This window comes from Gambusia affinis, linkage group LG14 (genome assembly GCF_019740435.1).
Source record: "Gambusia affinis linkage group LG14, SWU_Gaff_1.0, whole genome shotgun sequence".
NCBI lineage: Eukaryota > Metazoa > Chordata > Actinopteri > Cyprinodontiformes > Poeciliidae > Gambusia > Gambusia affinis.
The window spans coordinates 15,248,701-15,272,478 of record NC_057881.1 but is presented as its reverse complement, the minus strand read 5'-3'; the positions used below and the strand labels follow the sequence as shown (position 1 = coordinate 15,272,478).

Below are 23,778 nucleotides of genomic sequence, written 5' to 3'. Positions count from 1 at the left end.
AATTTGCCCTCAGACTTGAGACAACTTTGCAGCAATAACCTATAGCAAAAGTCTAAGAGAGATTTGAGGGTAAGAATCTGCACAGCTGAAGCATCTAATCAGAGAACTGCTTGAGTTGAGTCATTTTCTCCCTGAATTAATTTTTTATACGGAGTGATAACAGCATTGTTCCAAAATCTGCAGCATCTCCGCCTTAGACATGTTTTTGTGAAGTTAAGCATCATATCTTCATCTATATCTTATTTACATGAAAGTATATACTTCATTCATTATGTATTTTCTATAAAAATGGACACAAACTCCAAGACTGTTAAAAGTCCAGCTTTTTTCCCCACATCTGTGTATTCTGCATTGTGTTTTTCCCACACCTCTGCATCCACAGAGAATTTTTTTTTTTTCCACAAAATGCGACATCAACCCCTTGAACAGGAGAGAGATGATAAGGGAACTCTGGCAAAGCAGAGTAATAGCCTCTCTCTGATACTCCTGCCACATGGAGCTGGCAGTGTGACAGAGATATTATTATTATCATCAGATGGTCAGATGGTGCTTGTTTTCGGGGCTCAGCTGGTGGAGTTTGGCCGCGGGGATTATCACCAGGTGCTGCTACTTCCTCCCTGGACATAGACCGACCATTGGAGGGCACTGCAGGGCTGACGCATTCCCTTACAGGCACGATTGTGATTGGAGTGATGTGGAAAGCAGAGGGTCTATTATTCCTATTCTCTTCTCAGGACTGTTGTGCCAGATACAGATCATGGTGGTTAAGAAGTATAATAGTTCCTAAATGTATTCACACCCCTTGAACTGCTTCCACATTTCTTTATGTTTCATAAGTGATTTGAGCTGGTGCGATCAGATGAGGTCAAAATTGAATAGTTTTCAAATGATACATGTTGATGCGGGGTGGTGATGGGATCCAACCCCACCATCCCTATGGTAACACAATGGGGTGACAGTATTGTGAGGTGAGTACAAAGCAAACAAGAAAGCTAGTTACAGCTGATGGAAAGGTCATTGTTAATAATTCAATCCTAAGAGAAGACCTGCACGACTCAGTGCTGGGATAGCATGTACAGCACAATCCCAAAAAGTACATAAAAGTTATGCGAGGTTCATCAAAAAGGTCCATAAGAATAAAGAAGCAAGACCACAGAATTAGTGCTTTCAAGTACAAGTTCAAAATAGGCTGAATAAATGTAATGACAAAATGTGACCTTGGATGAAATAATTCCATAACGAAAGGCAGCATTTCTCATCTGATTGAAATGGATTAATTAAAACGTAAAGCCTTGTTAATTATACCCAGCTTCTTTAAGCAGATGGGTCCTCTGATGGGTTGTCTCTCCCCTGCAGTAATACTCACATTTGGAATCTTCTGACTTTGGCCCACTTTATTTCCAGATCTTCCTAAAATGTGTAAACATGTGAAGTATGAATTCACATAACATATGGGAGTTATCGCATTCGTTTGTCCTATGTTATACACATAGTTGTCTTACCGCTGGAAGGTTGCTTCACAATTTAAACAGATCAACACATTGTTTTATTTTTGTAGTATTGTAGCCGAAATTGAAAAGGGCATAATGCAAAGTACTTGAGGGCTGAGTTGGGCCGTAGCTGCAACAAAATATTACCACTCCCTCGCTGCCACTTCTCATTTCTTTTCTTTTATAGGTGTAATGAAGAACAGCAAATATACCTCACACTCTCTCCGTCTGTCTGTCTCTTACGCACACTCCCATTTTCTGTCTCTCCCTTTCTCCGCCACCTTATTGATCCTCTAGTCCAATCAGGCTCATGCGGCTACATGAATCTCATTCTGAGGACATGGCAGTAACGTTTAATCGGAACACAAATTGATAAGCGTATGTCTTTCAAAGGCATGCAAACTGTCCGTGTTTTTTTTTGTTGAAAAACATCATGCCCACATGCGTAGAATGAGATTCTAAAAACCCAGTGCCTTTCAAAAGACATTTATTTTTGAAATATATTTAAAGTAATATATTACAAACCACTATTTTTTTAGTGGTTTGTAAAGGTTATAGTACTGTTTATGTAAATGACAATATACAATTTAAAAAAATAATGGGGGAAATGTGAAAAAGCATAAAGTACAAATGAACGAGGTAATGCAACTCATGAATGGCTTTTTGTAACTTGACTCCTCACTGCAGAAGCAGCTTTTCCTCCCTCTCTGTCTCTCTCTCTCTTTCTTGCTTTGTACAGACGTATAAAAACAGCTTCTGCTAAAGCTAGTCTGAAACAGCTCTGTTCTCTCTCATTCATGAATGTATATATTTACGTGAATGACACTGCGTAGGAGGTTATGCATGACATTCTTTGTTTTAGCTGTATGCATTTTAGGATTATTAATATGTTCCTTTCAGGCGAGATGCAGAAGACAAATTCATATTTCATGTGCATTTAGTGGACGATAAAATAGATCTTCTTACCTTTGAACCTTTTCGCACTTTGGACATGACGCCAACAAACTTCAATGCATATCCTTTGGATTTTAAGTTATAGAGATAGCATATTTGTGAATAGGAAGAAACATTATGCAAGGCTCTTAAAATGATTTGAAAATAAGCATTTGAGAAGCATGACATCTAATCGTATTGCCTTCAGTTTCTACCTGCTTCTCGTATTTAGTTTCATCTTTATATTCATCCATCTGCCCTTCAACTGTGACCAGCATTCATATGTCTAATGATGAAAAGCATCCCCACCATCATGTTTCACTGTGGGAATAGTGTGTCTTGGGTGATATTCACCCACACATAAATCATTTTGTGTGTAGCCCAAAAAGTTCAAATTTGGTGACAGGTGGCAATTTTCCCTGCATTTTTACCTGGACTTGTAAAAATCCGCAAGACAAAATTCTTACCGTTTTCTTATTCTCACGCCTTCGGTAAGGCTTGATCGACAATTTCTCCTACCTGCACTGCGAATCTCCTCCACAGAAACAATGGGCTTACAGGCTCTTGCTCTCCTTGACCAGCCTTTAAGTTCAGATGGCAAGCCAAGTCTTTTTGTGGTTCTGCCTTTCTGCCACACTCATTCCATTTTACATGATGGACTGAGCAGTGCTCCATGAGATGTTGAGAGCTCAGGATATTGTCTGATAAGTACACACTGAGCACACGCCCATTAGGATCAGCATTTATACATGTGAGTGCACAGGCAGGCAAAAAAAAAAATAAAACACAAGCGGACAAATGCACAAACACACACAAAGATGTGGTAAGGCTTTCAGGACAGGCAGAGTGTATCAGTCAGGTTAATTACCAGACAGATGGCTGGCAGCGAGGCAGACTGGGTGGGTATGTGAAGAATAGGGGGTGTGATGCTTGCAGGATCTCTACTGTAAAAACACAAATGTAATGCATTTATGAAAACATACAATGCACTATCTGGTAATCAGTGGATTCTGTTTACAGCATTCAAAAGATCTAATCCCTGCTATCTCCTCATCAACAAACCTTCTCTCCATCAACCTCCCTCTCTTACCCTCTTGCTTTTTCTCTCCTTTATGCACTCCTAACACCTCTTCTGCGTCGCTGTGCCCTCACTAATCCACAGTGACACATGTCGCCATTCAGATCTCACACAGAGAACGCCTGCCTCGCTGCAGCTGATGATGTGGAATGCAACCGCAGAGAAGCAATCAGATGATTTAACACAGGAAGAAACTGGCCGTTCGCACTTGACAGGTAATTTATCATCAATGACTGGAATTTCCGAACTATTATTTTAAGTTTTATGCCACAAGCTTGGCAATATGCCTTTGTGTCCACATAAAGTTAGAAGAGAAAAGGTATGTGCAAAGCAGCGATGGTTCTAATTCAGCAGTTTTCTTCAAAGTGAGACATATCTTTTTGACAAAAAAATAATAGCTTGACTGAACAAAAGAGGAAGAAAGCTTGAAATAAGCTACTGTCCTTGGATTGGCAAAGCTAAAATACTGATATATGGCTAACGGCCTTAATTCCCACCATGCACTTTCAGATTGTATTGATCCAAGGCACTCATAATCTCCTTCTACTCTTTGTGCTTCCGGAGGTTTGAGTAAGGCAAGCTTGGCAGCTGACACATTAAGGAGAAACACGAGAAAGCTGAAACCTGGCGTGAGGACAGCTTATTGCATTCAGATGGCCACCACAAGTGTGAGTAGTTCACTGGAATATGAGAAATGAAAACGTATTAGCAGTAACAAAACACCCACAGTCGAACATTGTCTGAATCTTAAGCTGAATCTTTGACCGAGTGTTGTAGTGCTCACAAACAAAATTTATATTCTATTTATTTGAAACATTGTCTTATTTCAAAATAACCTTGCCCACATGTCTTATTGTTCATTTCAGGTAACAAAGTACAATCTCTTGAATGTTTTTATAAACTTGGCCATCGTTATGCTCAAAAATGTTTGCCTGAATAGCCCTCTGTTGCAATTTCAGACATATGAAGAATCTTGTTTTTTTTTCTGTTTTTTCTTTTTTTTTGTTATTGTAGAAATTTAGTAAGTTTTGAAAAGATCTGAATAGTTGTCTAGACATTTTGACTTTGGATTTATTAAAGGTGAGTCTGTTGAATGAGTATGTTTGTAACTTAAAAAGTACATTTTCTGCATTTGACAAATTGCTTAAAATGACCTAAAAGCATATTACTCCTCCAACACCAACTCAGGAATCTTTTTGGAGCTAGCTAACCCTACAATCTGGTCAATGTCACACAATCTGCCTGTTCCATGAATTCCTTGTCATAATCCAAGCCACAAAAAGGGGCATAGGAACAGCATCAGCAGAAGTCCAGTCAGTTTAGTAAGTGAGTCAGCAATCCAATTTCAGACCACAGTCAGGTGCTCTATTTTTTGTTTAGTTGTGGTTCCAGTCCTGAAAACTTACAGATCAGAGTGGTTCAGGTAGTTTTTGTCTGCTTTTTTTTTAACTCCCAGAAAATGTTAGTTATTACAACTGAAAATTTGCTGATGTCCAATTTCAAAACTCTTCTGAGAATAATAAGCTTGTGATAAAAGCTAGATCTTTAATGAGTTACATAGCAACATATGAACATACAATTTTTAGATCATAAAGCTTCTCTCCTTTAGCAGAGGTTTGTAGAGAGAAATTAGTGTATTGACTCTTCTATTCATATTTGCACCTCATTTTTATACCTTTTACTTAGTAAAAGTACTCAAAAGATTTAATGTAATCATAAATTTTATTATTGATTATGTTAGTTTCCACTGACAATACATTACTGGACTTTTCATCTAGAATAATATACAGAAATCTTCCTATCTCTGTTATTTGTGATAAAGATCATTAGAGTAAAAGTCAATGATATATTATTCAGGTTAACTTTAAGCTTATAATGCTGACAAGCTCTCCATGTGTTGCTAAAATCAAGGTAAAATTTTTCTAACTCTGTAACCTTTTTATTATTGTAGTTTTATATACAAAATTTCTATTACAATTCTTCCTCAGACCCACTGATCTACCTTTTTCTCAATACAATTATCCACATTTCCTATTAAAAATTGGCATTTTTTTGCAACCAATACCATAATTGGATTTTAAATGCTGAGGAAAAGGTGTGCATATGTTGGTGTGAAAAAAAAATAAATAAATAATGCAAGCTAAGATCAAAGAAACTCAACTGGGTCAAATTCAATCTCACTTCGGTTCACTCAAAATGAGGGAAAAGAAGAAAAAAAAAAACCCGGGAAAAAAGGCTTTGTGCTCTTTGAAGAGATGTCTATAAATATGACAGGCAACAAAATCACAGTATTTCAGCAGAGAGATGACGGTTTCACACACAGAATCACCAACTATATCACTCAGATAGGCTGCAACACATCTGTCACAATGTCATGTCCCAAACTGATGAGAGACTTGCAGAATATTCACAACATATTTCAGATGGAAACTGACAGAGAAAATGAAACCCTGCACAGAGGTTGTGTGTCCCTTTAAGAGTTTGTTACCCATCAGGTATGACTCAATGATTGGACAAATAATACAATATACAATAATAGTGAAATGAGGACTGTAAAAATCAAGCTTAATGATTTCTAGGTCAAAAAAGAAAATCTCCAACCCACAGAACACGTTGGACGACTTGAAATAAAAAAATTATATCTGTGTGGTTTTCTCATTCATTTAGGGCTGAAACGATTCCTCGAATGATTCAAGTATCTCGATAATTAAAATTCCTCAAGGAAAATTTACCTTCCTCGAAGCTTCGTTAATTTATGTTTTATTAGCGCATTGTGTTCCTGCCGAGACGTTTTCTGCGTTGAGCGGAGCTCTGACTTCTGCCTCTGAGTTGTTGACGAAAGCTAAGTGTCTATTACACTGACTGAAGATGAATACATAAACTAAAAGCTGGAGTATAGACATTTTTTATTAATGTATTTGTGAGCTTACCTCTTTATTATTAAATTGAATAGAATTAAAAAAAAAATTTCTTGTTAACTTAGGAAGTGAGCTACTATTGTTACAGGTTGATTTTTTAAATTACAAAAAAGTAACTGTTAGAGATGCTCAAATATGAAAATTTGGACTGATTTTGATATCTGATAGTAACACTGGTGTTATACCAGATTTAGCAATATTTTGTTTTATAATTTTTTTTATCCAATTACTCGATTGTAAGAATAATCAATAGATTACTCAATTACTAAAATATTTGTGTACATTCATTATATAAACACTTTACAAAAAAGACATAATTTAAAAAAAAAAAATTACAATATAAATGAACTAAAATACAGGGTCTCAGCTTTGAAAAGAAATGGAAAACAAAATCAAATACCTGAAAATAAAAAAATTAAAAAAATAAAAAAAATCCAGGAACAGATGTGCACTCTGTTAAAAGGAAAAAAATAAATGGGATTCCACTTATACTCCCTTACATTCATTAAATGTTTTGGATTCTCCTTGTTGAACTTAACTCTGACTATTAACTATCAGTTTCTTTAAAATGTCACCCTTGCTCAGTTATGCAAGTATCTTGGAATGCTTTCATTCCAAGATCTCAGCCAGATCTAGAGAAACTCATCCATGTGTTTATCTTCAGCTGCATTGATTATTGCAACAGCGTCTTCACAGGTCTGTCCAACAAATCAATCAAACAGCTGCAGCTGATCCAGAATGCTGCTGCTCGTGTTCTCACTAAAACCAGGAAGATAGAGCACATAACACCAGTTTTAAAGTCTCTCCACTGGCTCCCTGTAGCTCAAATAATAGACTTTAAAATACTGTTAGTTTATAAATCACTGAATGGTTTAGCACCACAATACATTAAAGATCTGCTGCTGTTGTATTAACCTTCCAGAACCTCTCAGGTCTTCCGGTTCTGGTCTGCTCTGCATCCCCAGAACCAGAACCAAATGAGGAGAAGCAGCAATCAGCTTCTATGCACCACAAATTTGGAACAAACTTCCAGAAAACTGTAAAACAGCTGAAACACTGACTTCCTTTAAATCTCAACTAAAAACCCACTTGTTTAGAGTTGTATTCGAAACGTAATGAATTACCGTACATATTTATTGATGGAATCTGACTTAATGTTGTGTTTTGATTGCTGATTCTATGTTACATTGTGTTTCTGTGTTTGATTTGGTATAAAGCACTTTGAAATGCCTTGCTGCTGAAATGTGCTATGCAAATAAAATTTGATTTGCTTTGATTTGATTAAATGTTAACAGTTTTAGTAAGTTCTCCACCTGTTTTCATCACTTAGTTAACTTGAATGATCCAGTCTTTATCAGCGGTTGCATGGTGGTGAAGCTGTCAACATTGCTGCCTTGCAGCAAAATGGTCCTGAGTTTGAAATTTTGTCTGCTGTCTCATTCTGAATACACCAGTTTCCTCCCACAGCCTAAAAACATGCATCCGTATATGTGTGTGTGTAGGCGTGTGGGCGTGTATGTGCATGGCTTCTTGTCCTGCATGTTTCGACTGCCAGGCTTTATAACCACAGAGAGGCTTTTGCTGAAACTGATTCCTTTGCTTTCATGCACAATCACCAGCTTGGACATTATTTTTCTCTCTGTCCATGTGCTAAAATGTATCTAACATCTGCATATATTTTCCAAGTTCGAAGCAGGCCAGATGGAGCGCCTGGCTGCTGCAGCAGCATTGGATTTAATTATCTGACCTTCTTGTCGACTGTTAGCTCATAGGCTCCCAGGCAAGCGCTAATCAATGTCACCCTTGGCAGTGTAATAAGTAACTATAACAGCCCCTTTTCTCCCTCTCACACTGTCTCTCATCAAACACTATACTGTCAACTACATCCTCCCTAATGTGTCCATCTCTATCTCATGGTGATATCTGATTTTCTCCAATTTTAGCCTATTCAGTCTCCATGTAGCTGTTCACCTCTTCTGTACTACTCTTTCTAGTCGTTAGTATTCTTTCCTTTACCCTGTCCTCTTACTCCCACTGTCCCCTCCCCTCGTGGTCTCCCTTGAGTCTCTTTGAGTCTCCTGTCACTCCTCCCCTGTGTCTACCATTTTGGGCGTCCTATACTGTGAGTGTGAAGTCTGCAGTATGTCCAAGGCTCAAGGTCTTCTACTTAAGTGAATGCATTTGTATTCCGAGGCTCATCCTGCTGAGGCAGCGCTGCTACTTTGTGCAAGCAGTAGTAAAGTGCACTTTTCTTGCAATCTAGCAGGTCTCATAGTTTTGTACTGTATATTTGACTACCTGGAGCATCTGTGTGTGTTTTGCACGCTATCTGTGACTATATGAGAGCTCAGGGGACTGTTAGAGCAGGAATTTACCGAGCGGTTTAGAGAAACTGTATCAGTGACCAAACAGGTTTAGCTTGAAGAGACAAAAAAAATTTCAAATTGAATACACCTTTATGTTTGTAGAGCACACACATATATGATTCACTTTACAGTTGAAAGCTACCTAATCAGCTTCAAGCTCAATCAGCTATTGTCTTGCTACTGCTGACTGTTGTAAAGAGCAAGGAAAACTGGGTGCAAAGCAAAAAGCGGAAAAAGTGGCAAAATGACGGTGTGAAGGATGATGGAGGTCAGGAGAATTTTTCTCTGCTTGTGCAAATTTTGTTTGATGTTTGATTATGCAGGAAGTCAAGAGAGAAGGAGCGAAGGAGAGAGCGAGAGAAACAACATTGCACATCATAGTCACTGGCAGCCGTGGTGGAGAGAAAGTAAGATGAGGCAAAAACTGCCACCGAAATCCATTTTCGACAGATTCAATTGAACAGGCTCAGTCATGCACAACCACACGACCAATTTACCAGCTATGGTGTCAACAAATACTGAACCGCCAAAGGAGTCCTTAGAGTGTTTTCCTCTGTGATTCACTGATAACGCTGTCAGCTAAGCACATAACATAACGTCTTGTGTTTTGCAAGACAAATGGAAGCATTGTAACAAGTCCAGAAACTGTAACTTTGCAAATATTCTCGATATAACTTTTGAAATTGTTATGAAGTCCTCAGAAAATTAAAATTTGTCAACTTGGCTAGATATCCAGAAGTCTTGCATAGGAAACAGATTTGAGGTCAACATATCCAGCTTATTTTATGTTAACAGTGATCACATTTGGCTTTGATAAGGAGATTGTAATCGCAGCTAATTTTCTGACATCCAGCCTCTACAGCATTACACTGTAATTGTTGTTTGTGTCATTTAACTTAGAGAATAGAGAGACCCAATCTGGTGCACATTGGTGAATAAGAAAGGCTCTTATTTCAAGTAGTTAAGGGACCAAGAAAAAAAGTGTTCTTTTAACAGTTTCAACCAAATTAATGAGATTCTGATTAAACTAGATATATATTTACATCTGTTGAAATATCTCTTATGAAGATGCCCCCTAGGTAAAGTGAGAGAGAATTAATTGACGTGGTGGGAGTGTTGCTACCAGTGATAAATGTGGTTTCTTCTCTTGAACCAGAGCCAACAAACCAGAATTGAAGAATCTTTAAACGGTGACAAATGCAAACATTTTCAAATATCAATATCTACTTAGCTACAGACAAAAAAGCATGCATTTTTCAAAGATCAGGTCTACTTGTGACTTACAATGAGCAAGAATGTTTAGAGATTTCTGAAGATTTGTGCTGATGTCAAATACATTAACATAAGTGGCAGGATCAGGACTGAAGCTACCAAAGTTATTCTATCTTTGACTCATTCTTCTTCAAGCAGCATACGGAAAACTACTGGGAATTTTGTTTCTTATGAGCTTGGGGAATTTGAGAAGGGTTTGGAGTTTTATAACTATGAAATGGAGCAACAACAACCAAGATCATTGAGAATTATGTATTTTTGACCACGCTTACTGAATTCGAATACAATACAAACCACCGAGAGTGTGTGAGGTCTATGTACTCAATGCTTTTGTTCTCTCCCTCCAATCGTTTCTCCCTCCAGATGTGGTCGATAGGATGAGCCCTAGGTGGGTGGTGGTTATCCCTTAATGACCCAGTTTACTTTGAAAAGGCATTGATCTCAGTCAGTGCTTTGCTTAACTCTAACAAAGAAGGCTCAAAGCCCATTTTAGCACCACCTTAACACTGTTGGAGCTGCACGAGTGATGCTGCAGAGATGTTCCTCATTCCATCAAATAAATAATTTATGAGTTCGTCATAACACAGCCATGTCTTTTACTGTGAATACAATTACTCTTGAGTAAACCTTTGCACGTCCTAAGTTGGAGTTGGAGTGGACTGAACTGAATCTTCATGCATATTTCTTGAGAGACACCAGCTACATTTTTCAAAAACTCCGATTAAAGACCAACTGAATTGAATACGATATATACAGAAGTCCTTTCCCCACCTGCTTTGACAGACAGTGATGACAGATAAGAGTCTAATGACCTTCACACCACTAACTCTTGACTAAAGCTACAGCGGGGAGCGCGTGCAAGTGTGCAGAACAGTTAAAACATGAGGGACCAACTATACTAATTTATTGTTGAAAAACAAAATATTTAATATTTTTATTTACGTTATCCTCATTACAAATATCACTTTGAAACATATTTGCAAAGTGGAATGTTTAATTTAAAGAGACAAAGAGAAAATTACAAAGAGTAATCTCTAGTTGTTGGAGTTATCAGTCATATTACTTTTTTCATAATGACCTTCATATAGCACAGATTGTTCAAATAAGTTGCACATTATTAACTTTCCCATGTATGCATAATCAGTGACTGCTTGGAGTTTTCAACATCTCACCATTCAGTTCTAGTAAATAGTCCCATTAACATAAAAAACCAAGGAAGTCAGCACAATCACTAACTGTGATGCCAATAATGGGCGTAATGACGTTATCCAGTCCTTGAAACAAAATGGCCCAGGAGAAAAACTGCTGTTTCAATTGAAGTGATAGCAAATGTGTTGTATTAGTCACAAGTCAACAGGATGTTCGCAAATAGATAAAAGTTAATTACAAAATTGTGGAAAAAATACCTACCTATAAAACAAACAAAACCTCTAATATTCCAGTTGGCTATTAAAAGAAATACATTTTGACATACAGTATAGCTACCCAAGAAAGTCCAACAAGTACCAGGATTCAGTCTGCATGAACAGATAGCCTTAAACATATGGATTTGCTTCTGGTGTCAAAAAGGGTAGCAACAGGCTCCTTTCTCTCACTGAAAAATCATTACATAGAGACTTGACTTTCTGCAGGAAAAACCAGATTTCAGGGCACAAGAGTAAAGGTTATTTTATCTAGTGAAACCCCCTTCACAATGTCTGAAACATATGAAAAACAGAGAATATATGATGAATTTTACCACATGTCTTGTGTGATGCCAACGGCAAATCTTCTTCAGATCATTCGTGTGTGGAATTGACTCTTACATTTTTGCCTTCAACCCTTGACATGAGTAAAAAATGGTATCAAAATATCCTCCAAGGGAATCTTTGCACAATGATCCAGGAGCCTTGGGTGATGAACAATCGTCTTTCAGGCCCAATGAAGCACAATGGCAAATGTAGTGATGTAATAGTCTGCAGGGATTTAAAAGCATGAAGGATTAATGTAAGGGGTAAGTGGGCATGCACTAGGGGCCCTACGAGGGCCTATAAGGGTCCAGTGAAATTGACATCACCATAGCCACTATTTTTTCACACTATTTGTTTTAAGGTACTCAAAAATTATATGGACTATGAAACAATAATAAAAAAAAAATTAAAATTAAAATTTGCACAAGTATTCACAGCCTTTGCTTAATACTTTGCTGAACCACCTTTGGCAGCGATTGCAGTTTTTTTTTTTTTAAATTATGCTTCCCTGACTATTTTTAATCTTTATTACTGCACAGCTTCTTTGAGTGTTTTGAAAAGCAGAAAGTAAATAAATGCAGTATTTTGTTAGAAGCGTAGGCCATCCATGTTTATTTTTCATCAAACAGCAGTACAATGTTTCCTCTCTGCTTTGATACTCCTTGGTTCAATTCGGTTATTATTGATGTTTTGGTTTGACCTCTGTTAATACATCACTTTGGTTAACCCGATTTAACTTTGAGTTGTTCACTTCATTTGATAAGATACAGCCAAAACAAAACGCACAATAATCTCATCTAAAGTCACTTCCATCCCACCTTTCCCCTTTTGTTTTTACAGCATGCTGGTTGAGCATCAACTGAATAGAGCAGTAGAGTAAAAACAAATAAAGATGGAGGTTCGGCTTAAGAGGAGGCAGCAAAAAAAAAAAGAATAATCAAAAAACAGTTTGACTGAGAAAGGAGTGAGATTCAGTTCTCCAAAAAAGTAAACTGAGGGGAGATAAAAACCCCCAAAATATTAAATAAAAGACAAAGAATTGAATGTGAGAAAACCTAAAACCTGTGGGGAAAACCAAGAGAGTCCCACGGCAAGGCTAGAAAAGCACTCAGATAAATGTAAGTGAGAAAAGGTTGCTGTTGGATGGGGCAGGCAGGTAAAAAACAGTGGCTGCCATGTTTGAAGATGGAACATTTGATCATTTAATGTCATCTCATGCATGATATGGAGCCGTGTATATTTACAAAAAAAATGCAGTTGGCAATCATCCAGTGCGGGGACCCGCATTTGTTAAAATTTTTCACAAGGGCACTAAACAAACCCGGGCATCGCGCTGACTGAACCTGAACAGTTCAGGACATTTGTGCTGCATACAGCATTATTAAAAAGACATTAGGTTAGTTAACATAATCCCTGGTTCTTTGATAACAGAGTGAGGTGTTTCACCAACACGTCCCTTTTTGCATGTGAACAGAAAGAAACCTCCATAGAATGAGTGGAATGAGAGGGCCTGGTTAGCTGTGATGGTGGACGGTGGGTGGAGCCACAGACGGAGCTCAACCAGTATGTCGCAGAAGCAACTCACTCTGTTATCAAAGAACCAAGGATTATGTCACGCAATCTGCTTTTAAAATGTCTCTGCAAAAATAATTTGTGTATTTTGTTTCATAGTTGTCTCCCCCAAACCACTCTTAGACCAATCACACAAAATATAAAAAATAGAGATTATATTAACCTAAATATGCAAGAAATATGAATGATTTTCTTAATAAAAGTCCAAGTTTTGGCTGCTATAAACAGGTAATAGAACTATAATCTCCTCAGCACAAAGGAAGAAAACTGCTACAGTAAATATGAATAGAGAGGCAAACTTTGGCATGAGACAGAGATTTTACATCAGGAACAGGTGAGTGCATTCTTGTGAGCACTCGACCTTCCACTTCCTCACTTTCCTCCTCTAAGTGCATACAGGTGGGGGCAGCAGAGGCAGTGAAGCTAAGACAAAAGCTGGGGGTTTGGTTAAAAATAAGCAGCATAGGCATTTACGTGCACACAACCGCACACACACACATGCGCACACGTGCACACGCGCACACACAGAGACACACTACAGAGGTTTCTACGTCCCAGTGTACTTAATCCTACACAGATGCTTAAAACTTTCTCTGCATATATCAAAATAATGAAGTAGGTCCCCCGACCCGTTATTTTTGTCCCATGAATCAACAGTCCTGGTCTCCGCATTATAGGTGTCAAGAACCATGGCCGTTGCTATGGTGATGCCACACTGCAATATTCTGTTGCAGCTCGTTCGCCCACCGATGCTCGCTGCAGCTCCCAAGCTGGGGGAAAAGAAAAGAAAAAAAAAAAAAGACAAAAACGGGATGGGGGAGGAGACATGAGGAGAGACTAGAGTTGTGGGGGGCTGCAGCAGAATCCAGCAGAATGCAAACCAGGCTTTCATGACAGTTTGCCCTTCCTGCAGGAGTCAATGTCCAGGACTTCAACAGAAGACAATAATTTAACCATAAACACAAATGTGTATATAATATGAATTGGCACATTTTATTCACATCTAATCTCAAGGTGAATTCAAAAATAGACCCAGGGGGATAAAAGTAAACCCCAGCTCGCACGATTAAAGCGCGTGTATACATTAAAAACACAACATGTGTCTGTACTGCAAGATTTAATCTGGTAGCAGGCAGCAGCCCCATTATCAAATGTTTAATTATTAAAGAGCCACAATGCTGATCTACAAGCTCGCTGCAGCCAAACCATTCCATCAGCATTCTCAGGATGCTGCAGGAATAATTCCTATGTTCACAAAGCTGTTTGATAAAGAATGACACAAACATGAAGAACAACGCTCATGCATGTATATGGTTTACACAGAGGTCAGTCAGTAAAGATGGAGAGGAACATTCATCATGTTATGTCATTCAAGATAAGTCAAATGAATGTGTTTTACTGCATTCAGTATGATGAATGATGTTGTGTTTCAGAGGAAAACCCATCAAAGCAGCCTTGCTGAGGACAATGTCAAGGTCACAAATCATGTCTGGTGAGGCCATACGATCTGAAACTGTAATCAAAGCTGCAGGCTTCAATTGTAGTACACAATAAAACTCAGAGGTCACTGTCATCTTAAACACTGCACTATCCCACAGATCTCTGGCCCTTCTTTATTTTTATTTGTGAGCGTATTTAAACAGTCAAGTTTTATAAGCATTCCTCTGCAATCGATTTTCACCCTCTCCAGTTTCATCTTCCTGTTAATTATGATGAAACTTGCAAAGGGGAATGACCTGTGTCTGCTGATGCGTTCTGAGCAGAGGGCATTGCTTTTGCAGGACTTTTCTCCATGTTTCCACTGGGTAACTCAAACATGAGCAATTGGGTAAAATTACATCCAATCATTTAAAACTTCAACAGAGTTCATGCTTCCAGAAAACAATCGTTTCTCAATAGCCCAGGGTTCAAATTCTCTGCATGAAGTAAAGCATAGAACAAGGGGCTGGTTTTCACCAAGCATTAGGTATATAATTAGATACTGTTTAATAAGTTAAAGAATGTGTAAACTTTGTGACACATTCAAGTGCTGTGAAGCAGTTTGTCCCTGCAGCTTTGTTTTCCTGAGACTGTGGACGTTTTCACAAACCAACTGAAGACTCCTATTTTCCCAGACTTTCATGTCACGATTTTATTATGCCACTCATGCTTGGTTTGTTTGTCACACAGCGCTTTATAATTTTATATCTGTAAAAAACGCTTTATAAATAAACTTCACTTATTTACTTCTTTACCTGCAAAAAATTAAGCCAAGTTGAAAATAGTGCTTGATTGTCAGTGATTGTTCTGGAACGTTTCTCCGATGTTTCAGAACAATTATTGGCGATCAAGTTGTTTTTTTTTGTTGTTTTTTTTTGTCCAATTTGGCTTAATTTGAGAAACAATGCTGTGAAGATTAAATTGTCTGCAGATCTATTCAAAACAATTAGAACTCCTCAAACATTCAACAAGCTCTTCAGTAAACAATGCTTGCCCTTGTTTCATCTGAGTCAGTGAGGAAATCTGTGCCTGGAATGACTCACGCAACAAATGTGCAGCACTATCCCACTGTGGCGCTTCATAAAGTACGCATTGATATACCGCAGACCCTCGGGTGAAGCAAGTACGTGCAGCTCTGTGAACCCATGGTCAATTCCCAATTCACTACAGTGGGAAAATGTGAGTGGAGAGCAGGGCAGATTCTGACAAAGACAGAGAGAGGGAGACAATAAGGAAATAAAAAGGCGAAAAAGGCTACAGACAAGAGAAAAGTCACAAGACGATGCTGGCCAACTACGATATGATGCCTCACAAACCCCACTCCCCCCAAAAAAACAACAACAACAACAAAAAAAGTGAAACTAGTGGTCATTTTTTTTTGCTGCAATTACTGCTAGTCAGCCAAAGAAAGTGTTTCTGGTCCCTGAGCCAAGGAATCCCCCTCCTTTCAATTAGACAGAGAAGGAGGAGGCATATAAGTGCTTAGATGGACAATGGAGAAACAATTGTCAAGTAATGCATAGTTTATAATAATAGGAACAGTGTAAAATATACACATTTTTAAAATAAATCTGTTACACCCAAAAGGAGAAATTTTGTGCTCATGTTAGCAAAACCATCCCAAACATAAGACATGACAGTAACACTTGCATATATAATAAAAAGAAATACTACAAACCCTCTCAGGTTTGCGGGTCAATGTCTGACAACTGGTTACACCACTATGCATGCATTATCAGATCTCACTGATGATAATAAAATGATACTGAATGTGGTAGATCTGTTGGGAACTATGCTGGCCATAGAATATTCAAAATTTTATCAACAAACAGTGTGCTATGCAGCTGTTGACTTTGTCATCCCTGTAAAATTCGACTTAATATTTAAAAATTGTACTTCCTTATTATTTTCCCCATCCCCTTTTTTTCTCATTATCCACTCTCCAGGTATTGTGGTTCCCATCTGCTTTGTAGTCACTCCCCCTATAGGCCTGAAGCCCCTTAGTGCAGAAGAGATGCAGGCTGCTTTTCCTCCGGTTCAGCCCCAAGGGTCCTTTACTGCTGGAAGTCTGGCACACCGGGCAGGCATGTTAAGAATGTGCCTCAGCACAGGCATGCAGATCCACATCCTCTGGGGAAACGCAGATTCCTACACTCAGTGGTTTATAGATTCAAAACACTCCCATGGCCGAGGGCTTACAGTCAGAGAATACTCCATGAGGACCCTACTGCACACACTGACAACATTCACAAAAGAATAAGTCAAGCAAGGCTTTCTTTTCCCTCTTAGGAGGGCTCAAAGCACAAAGGCCAATCAGCAAAATGAAATTGGGGCTTTCTCGGGAGCTTAAGAGTTGTGGTGTAGACATACGTTCAAATTGAACATAAGAAGCCAAAGAGTTTCAATTAGTCTGGAAATATACTAAACATCTGTTCTTTAAGATGCCATGAAGAAATCTTTCCCTCACAGACTAAGGAGGAAAAAAAAAGTGACCTGAAACTGAATTTTGGATTTTGTACCTACACACAACGTATTTTAAAACTGAGGATATAATTTCTAAACCTGGTGCGTAGTATGAGACACCAATTCTCCGCCCACAGGACGCTTGTGACAAGCATAAGAAAGCAAGAAAATCCATATAAAAATGATCAAAAGGAGTTTTCATTAAAATCCACAAAAGAATCTACCTCTCTTTCTGACCTTTCGATTCCTGCTGTTTCCCCGAAGGTCAATTAGAATCAACCGATGCTATATACTCTCGAGGTCTCTGGCCTCTTGGGAGGCAGTCAGACATCATCTGAACTACATACTGATGTCTGAAAGACCTGAGGAGTGACTCACCAAGAAAAAACATCCCACTTAGTAGAATTAAAGGCTGGGAGCCTTTGAAGAAAGATGATTTAAAAACGTTTTTCTATTGGCCTAATGCAATATTCTAGTCTTAAATGTCATGTTTTCATCAACTGTAAGCGGAAAATCATCAAAGTTAATAGAAATGAAGGCTTGAAAACGTCTGTCTGTGTAATTAATCTGTAAATGTTTTTCACCAAGTGAAATAAATAAACTTTTCAATTGTATTTTTCATTTACAGAATCTGAATCTGACTGTATAGATGTTTAGTTTGTCAACATGACTTGACGCTTCAAACATGGCAAAAGCATAATTTATCATTTTGAACCTATTAGGCTACAGACCTCTTATTTTTCTTCTTCTTCTTTTTATTTTTTTTATTTTTTGTGGCCTTTATTTGAAAGTACTAGGGCAATAAGAAAGAGGGAAGACATGCAGCAAAGGTCACCAAGCCTGGATTCGAACCTATGACGGCCACGTCGAGGACTAAGGCCTCCTTATGTGGGTGGTGCTTAACCCCTGCACCACCACAGCATCCCAGGCTACAGAACGTCTATCTCACTCAAAATATCATAGCTCGACCACATCATACACAGTATATAGACAGGAAATGGCTGATAAATTGGGCTGAAATTGTATGTGCGTTATGTAATAGCCGCACGTTAACTACTTAATGTGGCTGAACTCTAGATAAAATGAGAAATCAAATGGGCGCTAAATGTGTTGTGCAGTTCAGTCATTTTCTTAGTGAGATTCAGTTACCGAAAAAAGAAGCTTAATAGGTTTTTGCAATATATGCATTTAGTCAACCCAAGTGGGACGCATAAAAGAAGCCCACAGTGAGTCCAGGTCCAATCAGTATGAGCAAAATCTATAGGAAGCTGCATACACATATTGTGGGGGTTATGATACTGTTCACATTAAATAACTATGAGAATTAAAAAAAGTATTGCTTGTATGTCAATTATTCAATTACGATTATCAATACCATCAAAAAAAAAAAAAAAAAAGAAAAAAAATATTACCAAAGTAATTGCATACATTTAATTCCATTGTGGAATGAAAAGGCATGATGGCCGTCTGAGCTGGTGTTTAAATGAATAAATATCGGTAACCCAACTGAAAGTGAATGCAGAGCATTTTGATCTTTGAGCTACCTCCCCCTCCATTCATGTGCTTGGTTGGTGGCAGGGAGCAACGAGAGCCGATGGCATCACTGTTTAATGGCATGGTGATGTGATGAAACGGTGCTCAATAACGGGAGTCAAACTAAGTTGAACACTGCTTTTAAGTCACCTTCAAAGACCATTACAACTACAAACCCCCAATAAATGTAAAACCAGAGAATACCGGTGGTGAAATGAGACAACCTGATGAGGTAAGAGAAAAGAAATCAGATGAATATTCTCTACGTCAGAGTTTTATTGACAGCATACTCTGAATCCCAAAAGTTTTTATGTTTTTGCTTTGTTGCGTTATCAAAAATACATTTCAAGTAGAGGATTTATAAATCAGATTTCCACCAGAATGCAGTGACTTAAAAGAGTGGCACAGATCATAGAAACTAAATGACAGAAACCTGGTTCTGTAAACTCTAAAAGTAGTAAGGGTTTTTCACCAAAATAACTACAGGATTTATAGGTGTTTGATGTTTAAAGTTGTTGGCTTTCTTGTTTCAAACTTAACTGCTTCTTGATCTGCTTGATTAATAATGGGAATGAAAGCAAAACCACAGTTTTACTAAATCAAAAAAGAAGTTGTCCATCATTAAAATACAAATTGTCTGTATTGTATTTTTTGAGTCAGTCATTAACAAAATGTATTGGAATTGACAAGCTTTGTTTAATTAGGCAAATATTACTATTTGGCAAAAGTATGACTAATCACAACACTAATTTACAAAGCCTGAAATTAATTGGTTTAATTTTCTTTAATCACATCCAACCACACATAAAACATATCTGGGTTAGAGCTCTTTGCAATCCAGGGTATGTAAACTTTTAATTCCTCACCAAGGCTGAACAGAAACATTTCTAATCCCAAAACGTAACCAACGTCAATACGATCCACTTTTAAAAAGGGTCATGTTCCATCTCTTTTAAAATCTTGAGAGAAATCCATAGGATTACATTTAAACGTCAAAGTAAAACTTAGAGGTTGTAATGTTCTGAAGTAATGTTTTATCTCTCTGACATAAGCAGTATTAATTACACTAAAGTACATATAGCTAATGATTTTAATGTGAGTTTGAATTTATGTACTGCTTGCATGACTCTCTCTTAGCTTAAGGCATTTCTTTTCCAGTAGCAACTAAGAAACTCAAGGATACAGCAATACCTGTAAATTGTGCACTTTTTGCCTCCAGCAGGAAAACAATAATTCCATAAAAAAATTTACACTCCACTCAATGTTTCTTAAGCATAATTCGACTGAACATATTCAGCTTCATCCAGTGTTAAAAAACACCCTACTGTCTAATTTTAATAAGGATAATTGATCACACAATCATTTGTTAATATTTCAATAGAAATCACACGGAAGCAGTTTCTAAAAATCAGTACTGCTGCGTTTTTCCAATGGAAGATCTCTGACTTCTCAGAGTAAAGCGGCGTTAAAATCTCTTTAACACCCAACAACCTCTCCGGCAGAATGAATGTGATGCTAAGTGCCTGTTTTCCGCTGGCCCTTGCCAATGTCTCCCATTGAAACTGGCAACCGGGAATAGAATGAGCACAGAAGGCAGCGATGGCTCACATCCTGACCCAAAAATAACAACAACCACAAGGAAAGAATATGCTCGCTCTACAGTATAATGAAGACATTTCCCTTGCTCGAATAACTCGGTGTTACTGAATCGGAAACTTCCTTGCTGAGAAAAGCCCCGTCAGATTGACACAAAAATATTGGAACAGAGCACATATTTGGCCAGGAAGAAAAAAAAAAAAAGGTCTTTCTGACCTCCAAGCTGTATTCCTCCACGGTTCTCCTGAGAGGGTCCACGATCTGCCAGCAAATTAGAATGCATAAGTCGATAAGCAGCATCCCACCGACGATAATCAACAGTTTCTGGTCCTTTATGATCTGTGGAGGAAGAAGATGATGATATGCTTATATTTTTGTGAAATAGTTCAACGTGATAGTCCTTTAATGGACTAGCATGTATCTCATAAAGGTATGTTAAGCAGGACATTTTTACATACCTTATTTATTGAGTAATTTAACTTTAATCTTAGCTTATTCATGACTTTCTTTTAAAATTTTTAAGGAATTATATTCCCTTTTTACTACTGTGAAACAATAAAATCTGACACTTCCAGAAGAGCTTTTGGTCAATAATCCATGAGAGGTTCTGTCAGCAAGCCAAATCCTGTTGCCTAAAAAGGAACCAATGCCGAGCCAGCACTGCTCACGTCTAAAACTCGTCTTTTGTACTCTGAACTTTGGAAGGATGAAAGCCATGACCTGTTTGTGATCTTCATTTATAATAGCATTTGACTGACTGAAACCATGAATCAAAAGAAAGGTCAGGAGGAGACAGGGTCACGTTCTGTTTGGAAAGTATCACATAGTCTAGATGCAGCTCGCACAGGTGTCCATTTCCCCCTGTGGGCTCCCAACGAGGGACATAAGGGGGATTGTCTTTTGATCTGCTCAGTCTTTTGATGATGCAAAGACCGAGCAAATGTGGCCACAGGTAGACAAAGAATATTGATAGGTGGGATCCACAGCCCCTCCGTTAGGCATGTCCGATTTATTGCAGAAAGACGTACACTAAACAACCACTGGCAATGTGGTCGTGCGTGAACCAAAGAAAAAATAGATGTGTTTATAGTATAGTGCTGAGAGTAGAAAACATTTATATTTATTCATGTTTCATTGCCCCAGCGTAATTTCAGATTGAAACAATAAAAAAACGAACACCCAATCAGATTACATGTTAAAAAAAAAACTAACATGTTTTTTAACATGGGTGCCTATAAATATGTAAAGATTTTAGAGAAAAGTTTTAAAATGATCATTTATCACCAAGATATCTGAACACCTTTAAATGTCAAACTAACTGTTCCAAAATACTCTAATGAGGAAATACCTGGGAAGGATATTTCTTCAAAACTATTGAAAAAAAAAGCTTTACACTTCCATCTGCTAAACTATGATGTGTTATATTGTCAAGTGACTCTTTCAGGCAAATTGTACATGTAATTACTGTAAATTAACTGAAGTGTTACCTGTTTTCTTTCCACCAGTAATATTGGCATTCAGACATACCATTGGTGTTGCACAGATTTTTGTCTCAATAATCCAACTTGATTTTAGAAAAACTCAAAGAAATAATAAAAAAAAATGAATATGAGTATTAAGCCTTAATGAGCCTGTGGAAAGAGAGTGCAATAACTTTTTCCTTTTTACTTTCAAAAGAAAGGAATTATTATCTACTGAGCCGGTTTGAGCTTTGAATAAACTAATTAATAGTAACTGTGTTTTTGTTTCTTTTTCTTTTTAATAGGTGCTTTCAGGTGCAAGATTACATATCTTTACTATATAAGCTATCAGAACTATCCAGGCTAATTCTAGTGAAGAAATAAGAGGAAGCAAATTTAATTACTTTTCAGGAAAAGTTCAAAATATCTTTATCCCAGATTCCTTAGCTTGGGAACCATTCAAATATGCTACAAGTTTTAACAATATATTATACGCTCAAATGTTTTGAAAGGAGTGACCAAAGATTATTTGAAATAGATTACAGCAATTATGTGAATTGTCTGAACTTTAATGTGCAATTTCAAGAGTTTTAAGGAGAAACAACAATTTTCAGAATAGAAGATTAATTGTACCCGTCTTGTCCAGAGATGGTGAGCATTTAGATGTCCAGCCATGAAAACATTTAGAGGTTTTTTCTTTTTTTTTTTTTTCTTTTGCTTAAGGCTTGTGCCAAATTCTAATTTATTTAAGCAGCAGTAGAAATAACAGTTGTTTTTCTGTTTCAACAAAAGCAATTACAGCATGTCAGATATCTCTATTTTTAATATGTGTGTTAATACCTGAAAAACTGTGGGATTTTAACTTCAGGTTGTCACACCCACCCTCATGGCAGTCCAAGACAAAGGGATTCTGGGAACCTTCTTATCTGTGTCTGTACATATTTAATTGTTTTTTTTTTTACTTTTCTTTTACAGAAAAACAATTCTTTGGAGTCCACCTAGCAGAAACTTTATCGAACTCACTCTTGAATTACATACTCTTCCATTTTATGGGAAAAAAAAAACTGATGAAGGAAAACTAGGAAGAAAGGGGTGAATAGTGTTGCTGCTTTGGACCCACAGTTTGAAGAAAAGATGGCTAACACTTGTGTCTGTCCCTCCCCTGGCAGCAGTTGGCAGACGTTTCAGGACACCAACAGCAACTATCAGTCTGCTGAAGCCAAAGCACCTGCACTCAATCAATGTGGATGAAGTGGAACGTGTGTGTGTGTGTGTGGGTGTGTGTGTGTCCCCTGCACACAAACCCAGGCCCTGAGCCAATAGAGGATACATCTTGAGTGTTAAGAGCTAAACTATGCAGCCGGGGTGAATACTGCCTCAAAGGAAACATTTGTTTTGTCTTTGTTAGCAAGGGAGAGAAGGTGAGAGGAGGGGAAGTGAGTTGAAATAATTGGCTATGAAATGTCAAAGCAATACCAAGTTCAAAGACACAAAACAGCTCTGTTTCCTGAAATTATTTTAAAAAACCTAACTCATAAAATAAACATAAAAGGTCAGGTTCAGAGTTATAAAATATCTTTGAATAGCTATCTTTAATAAAATGTTAGAGGTTTGTGTCTTTTAACCTCTTTTGATTCATCATCTGTCCCTGGTCTCCAGATTTTTGTTTCCTCTTCAGCATTCACAGCCTACTTTCTTTGCCATTGAGGCCAGATTGTTTGTCTTGTTCCTTACTCTGTCCTGCTTTGCTTTCCTCCTTCTGTCACTCTGCCATCCCTTCTGCCGCTATTTTTCTACACCCTCCTTACCTTTTCTACAAGTTCAGTCATCCACCCTGATTTCTTTCTTTCTTTCTTTCTTTCTTTCTTTCTTTCTTTCTTTCTTTCTT

At 37.7% G+C, this 23,778-nt stretch overlaps 1 protein-coding gene across 2 annotated transcripts in view; it reads right to left on the bottom strand.

Moving 5' to 3' along the window:
* The window catches only part of gabbr2 (gamma-aminobutyric acid (GABA) B receptor, 2), a 189,340-nt gene that overhangs the window by 33,992 nt on the left and 131,570 nt on the right, over window positions 1-23,778 (bottom strand). For both annotated transcript variants that reach the window (XM_044138689.1, XM_044138688.1), the window contains exon 13: window positions 20,647-20,769. In XM_044138689.1, the coding sequence (XP_043994624.1) occupies window positions 20,647-20,769 (123 nt within the window). The remainder of the gene's footprint in view (window positions 1-20,646; window positions 20,770-23,778) is intronic.